The sequence below is a fragment of the Cyrtonyx montezumae genome, unplaced genomic scaffold (assembly GCF_038088225.1).
Source record: "Cyrtonyx montezumae isolate F1298 unplaced genomic scaffold, pur_monq_1.0 scaffold_65, whole genome shotgun sequence".
Taxonomy (NCBI): domain Eukaryota; kingdom Metazoa; phylum Chordata; class Aves; order Galliformes; family Odontophoridae; genus Cyrtonyx; species Cyrtonyx montezumae.
In genome coordinates, this window is record NW_027072073.1 from 177,720 (window position 1) to 183,345 (window position 5,626).

Below are 5,626 nucleotides of genomic sequence, written 5' to 3' on the forward strand. Positions count from 1 at the left end.
ATGGGAGCAGGTGCCGATACACATTTACTAGGTCAACCGGAAAACCTTTGGGTCACTTGGGCGAACCAAACAGGTCGACAGGACTTTTGTTTGGCCTTGCAGTCTGCTACCTCTCCTTTTAAAACCTGTTTAATTGGGTCGCCAGGGTACGAGACTCGGGAATTCAAGGCATATGTCAGAAATGTTTCTGCCTGTAATTATTCAGAGCCTGCAACTCAAAGTGCATGTTTAATCCATAGCCTCAATAGTTCTTTGCCATGGGACCCCCAGGAACTGGATTTACTGGGATCCCGCACGGTTAATAATGTAAATGGAACTAATACCACTTGCTTGCTGTTTGGTCCAGGTAGTACCTATGAAAAATTTGCGCACAATAATCTAAAACTACTAACCATTCATAGTCCTTATTTAGGTCAAGTTTGGACAAGTGTCTCTCCAAAAAATCGTGTTGCTTTTAATTGGTCTACTTATTGTGGAGGTAGTTTCTCGAAGGGAAATGCTTATGGCTTACGTTATACATCTAAAGGAGGGACTATAAGACAAGAGGTTTTACTAAATGATCAGTCAGCTAAAGCTTTGCCACCAGGCGTATTCCTGATTTGTGGGGACCGCGCATGGCACGGTATTCCGAGGAAGGCGGTGGGAGGACCATGTTACTTGGGAAAACTTACTATCTTGTCACCACAGATGAGACATTGGGTCAATATTACAAAGCGTACCCTGCAATGTAGAAGAAGATCAATTCACACTTTAACAGAGGACTGTGGGGATGAAGTTCGGTTGTGGGGCCCGACCGCTCGGATATTTGCCTCCATAATATTTCCAATTGGAACAGCTCAAGCCTTGAAGGAGATCGAGAGACTGGCTTGCTGGTCCGTTAAGCAGGCCAATTTAACAACTTCACTCCTCAGCGATTTATTAACGGACGTCGCAAGTGTTAGGCATGCGGTCCTGCAGAACCGAGCAGCTATTGATTTCCTGCTTTTGGCTCATGGCCATGGCTGTGAGGATATCGCAGGAATGTGCTGTTTTAATCTTAGTGACCACAGTGAATCCATACATAAGAAGTTGCAGCTTATGAAGGAACACGTCAACAAAATCGGCGTGGAAGAGGACCCAATTGGAGATTGGCTGCGTGGACTGTTCGGAGACATTGGGGGATGGACTGTGCATTTACTGAAGGGTCTGCTTTTGGGACTTATAATTATGTTGCTTCTGCTAGTATGTTTGCCTTGCTTCTTGCAAATTCTGTTAGGTTGCGCGCAACGGATGATTGATCGTACAATCAATTATCACATAGAGTATAGAAAGATGCAGAATAGCTTGTAAAGGAACGCGTAATAGGGTTGTAGAGGCTAGGCTATTTAGCGTATCGGGATGTAACGGGTTAAGGCTTGCCGGAGAGGACAATAGCATGTATAGGCGTAAAGCGGGGATTTCGGGATGTACGCGAGTAGAGTCCTCTCTGATTACAGTAGGGAAATTAATGCATCGGGAGGGGGAAATGTAGGCAGTGATCACGGAAAGATTCTGCCCACAAGGAATGTAGGGGGTGATCACAGAAAAATTCCGCCCTCAAGGGGTTGCCAATAGTAACCAGATAAGGGAGTAGTGCCAATTGTAACCAAATAAGGTAATAATGCCTGTAGCAGCTAGATAAGGAGGTAGTTACGCAAGCGCCTGAGGGGCGTGAACGAAACTATGGTAAACTATAAAAGTTGTTGTTACGAACAAATAAACGCCATTTTACCACCCACCACATTGGTGTGCACCGAGGTAAATGGACAGACCGATGAGTCCCTAACGATTGCGAACACCTGAATGAAGCCGACGGCGGGTCCGAAAGGCTTCAGTTTGGGGTTAGCGTTAGGGTTAGGGTTAAGGTATAGGGTTAGGGTTAGTGTTGGGTTAGGGTTAGGGTTTGATTTTGGGTTAGGGTTAGTGTTGTTTGGATTAGGGTTTGGTTTAGGGTTAGCATTAGTGTTTGTGTCTGGGTTAGGGTCAGGGTTAGGGTTTGGGTTAGTGTTAGTTTTAGGGTTAGTGTTAGGTTCAGGGTTAATGTTAGGGTTAGGTTTAGGGTTTGGTGTAGGGTTAGGGTAGGAATAGGGGTAGGTTTAGGGTTAGGGTATAGGTGAGGGTTAAGTTTAGGGTGTGGGTTAGGTTTATGGTTAGGGGTTAGGTGTTGTTGGTGTTGGGTTTGGGGATGGGTTTGCAGTTGGAGTTGGGTTAGGTTTAGGGTAGTGTTTGGGTTTGGGTTACTTTTTGAATTAGGGTCAGGGTATGGGTTAGGCTTAGGGTTAGGTTTACGGTTATGGGTTAGCGTTAGGTTTAGGGTTAGGGTAAGTGTAAGGCTTAGTGCAGACCACTGTTGGGGTTAACGTTAGTGTTAAGGTTAAGGTATAGGGTTAGGGTTAGGCTAAGATTTAGGCTTAGAGTAAGGGTGAGGGTTAGGTTTTGGTTTAAGTTTAAGTTTAAATATTTAGTTTTACAGTAAGTGTTACGGTATGTTTTAGGTTATTGGATAGGGTTAGGTGCACGATTGGATTTAGGGTTTGGTTTAGGGTTTGTGTTAGATTTAGGATTAGTGTTAGGGTTAGAGTAAGTGTTAGGGTAAAATTTTTAGTCTTACAATAAGTGTGAGGGAAGGATTTAGGTTATTTCATAGGGTTAGGTGAAGATTGGCTATAGTAATAAGGTTATGTTTAGATTTTGGAATAGTCTTAGGTTAAGGTTTTGGCTTAGGTTTAAGGTTTGGTTTAGGGTTGCGGTTAGGATTAGGGTTACGGTTAGTGTTAAGGTTTATTTTAGGGTTAAGTAGTGTTAGGACTAGGTTTAGGTTTAGAATCACGGTTGGGGTTGGGTTTTATGTTAGGTTTAGAGCTTGAGTTAGGCTTAGGGCTTGAGCTAGGGTTAGAATTAGGGTGAAGATTAAGTTTTGGGTTCGGTTTGGTTTTGGGATAGGGTTAGGTTTAGGGTTTGGTTTACTGTTAGGGTTAGGGTAGTGTTAAGGTTAGGGTTACGTTTAGGGTTAAGGTTAGGGTTAGTGTTATCTTTAGATTAAGGTTAGGTTAGGGTTAAGGTTAGGTGTAGAGTTAGGGTAAGGTTTAGTGTTAGGTTTCTAGATTAAGATTTATAGCAATTGTTAGGTTTAGGTTAGGGATTGAGTTATGGTTAGGGTTAGCGTGGGGTAAATAACTCCCAAGGATGGTACTTCACAAAGAAATAGTATCGATGATGGTATATTTTGAGTTGTTCTATATAGATAGTATACAAATAATAGAAAAGAGAAGGTGGCTCACCATCAGGATGATGAGGCTCGCAGGGGACTCCAGGTGGGAGGGATCTCTGAGAAATGTTTTGGGATAGGGTAGGGTTAGGGATAAGTTAGGGGTTAGGATTAGTGTTAGGGTTAGTGTTTACAGATTCCAGATGTTTTACAGATTTAGTTTTAAAGTAAGTTTTATGTTATTGTATAGGGTTGGGTGTACAATTGGATTTAGTGTTAAGGTTAGGGTAAGTGTTAGTGTTAGGGTTGAAGAATTAGTCTTACAGTAAGTGTTAGGGAAGGATTTAGGTAATTTTAGTGGCTTCGGTGCAGATTAGCTTTAGTAATATTTTTATGTTTAGAATTTGGATTTGTGTTGGGGTAAGATTTTGGCTTAGGGTTAGGGTTAGGGTAAGGATTAGGGTTGGGGTTAGGGTTAGCATTGGTTTTGGGCTTCGGTTTAGGTTAAGTTATAGGGTAGTTGTTTGGTATAGGGTTAGTTTTAGGTTTAAAGAATAGAGGTAGTGTTAAATTTCTTGTGTACTGTATGGTAAGTTTGAGTGTTAGAGTGAAGGAAGGGTTAAGACCTGGATTTGTTTTGTGATTTGGTTAAGGTTCCAAAATAGGAATAGGAATAGTGTTTTGGACACGTTTAGTGCTTGTATTTGGCATAGGGAAAGACTGAGTTTAGTTGATTTTTAGTCCTAGAGTAAGGGATAGGGGTATGATCTGCTTTAGTGCTCGGTTTAGAGTTTTGGTTTGTAGTAGTGTTTGGGTTAGGGTGTTAGTGTTATGGTTAAAGCTAAGGTTACGTTTACGGTAAGGGTTAGGGTTTGGGATGGATTTTATGTTAGGGTTAGGATTTGATTTAATGTTTGCGTAAGGGACAGGGTTTGTTTGCATTTTATGAATAGATTTAGGATTGGGATTAGTTGGAATGTTATTGTTATTGTTAAAAACAAATTTGTGTTTGTTCCACTTGAGATAAAGCTCCGCATAAGTGTTGTTCATTGAACACACAAGTAATCTGTGACTGTACTCATTTCTCTTGTTTTAAAAATGTCACACGATCAGTCAAAGAAAAATGCTATCTGGAATGTAAAAGATCCTGACAACGAATTTCAAACATATTTCAACTTTAGTCAACATTACAAAGTAGTACTGACAAATTTTAAAACGTTCAAAATTAAATAAAAATGAAAAAAACTATTCCGCAACGTTTATAGATGTTTTTTGAGTGGTATACAATCTTACCTAATTTCTTCATCTAAGCATGTCAGAATCGGCTACAGTGCACGGCAGCAGGCTGATTCGCGTCTTTCTTCAGCGGCTCAAGCAGCAGAAAACGCGGTTGAAGCGTTTGGAGCGGAATCCGCGGTTAAGAGCGAGTCGAGTGTGACGTTCGTTGCCGACTCGGCTCAGTTTCGTACGGGCTCATCTGAGAGGCTCCGGTGATGAAGTTCGTGGGAAAATATTCGTTCCGGTTCGACAGACACCAGAATCTGCGAGAGGAGCCAGCTTCACTCAAACTTCGCATCGACATTGCTAAGATCAGAAGAGCATACAATTTCGGGAAAGGAATCAGTAAATTTCGTGTGATTGAAAAATAAACGGGGAAAGACGATGATTCAGTGGTGAAAGAAAAAGACATCAAGAAATTTCAGAAAAAATGTATGAATACGTGGACGGATAGGATCGTCTGATGCAGACATATATTGCCGACGGTATCAAAGCACAAAGGGAACAGAATCTTTCCCCCACACTAAAATCGGGGTACTTCCCATCTCTATTGACAACGCCAGGATCGGATTCCTTCTTAAGTGTAACCACTGTTATGTTGGAGTCAGATCGCAACAGGCTGCGATTTAAAGCCGCTCTTCAGTGCACGGCAGCAGGCTGATTCGCGTCTTTCTTCAGCGGCTCAAGCAGCAGAAACGATGCGGTTTATGCGTTTCAAGCGGAATCCGCGGTTAAGAGCGAATCGAGTGTGACGTTCGTTGCCGACTCGGCTCAGTTTCGTACGGGCTCATCTGAGAGGCTCCGGTGATGAAGTTCGTGGGAAAATATTCGTTCCGGTTCGACAGACATCAGAATCTGCGAGAAAAGCCAGCTTCACTCAAATTTCGCATCTACATTGCTAAGATCAGAAGAGCATACAGTTTTGGAATAGGAATCAGTAACGTCCGTGTGTGCGAAATGGAAACGGAGATTGACGAAGTTTAAAGAAGAAAAAGACATTAAAAAGTTTCTGAAATGACGTATGAAAACGTGGACGGAGATGAAAGTCTGATGCAGACATACATTGCAGACTGTTGCAGAGCAGAAAGAGATCAAAATCTTTGCGCCACAGTAACACCGTGG

General features: G+C 42.1%; 1 protein-coding gene across 1 annotated transcript; it reads left to right on the forward strand.

Annotated features, from left to right (window-relative positions):
* Positions 1–1,266, forward strand: LOC136057428 (MLV-related proviral Env polyprotein-like; the record flags this gene model as incomplete). The annotated part of the gene is made up of 2 exons (XM_065750150.1): positions 1–10; positions 527–1,266. Coding segments are annotated over exons 1-2 (750 nt in total), but the record flags the coding sequence as incomplete, so codon positions are not given.
* Between the last annotated feature and the right edge of the window lie 4,360 nt (positions 1,267–5,626).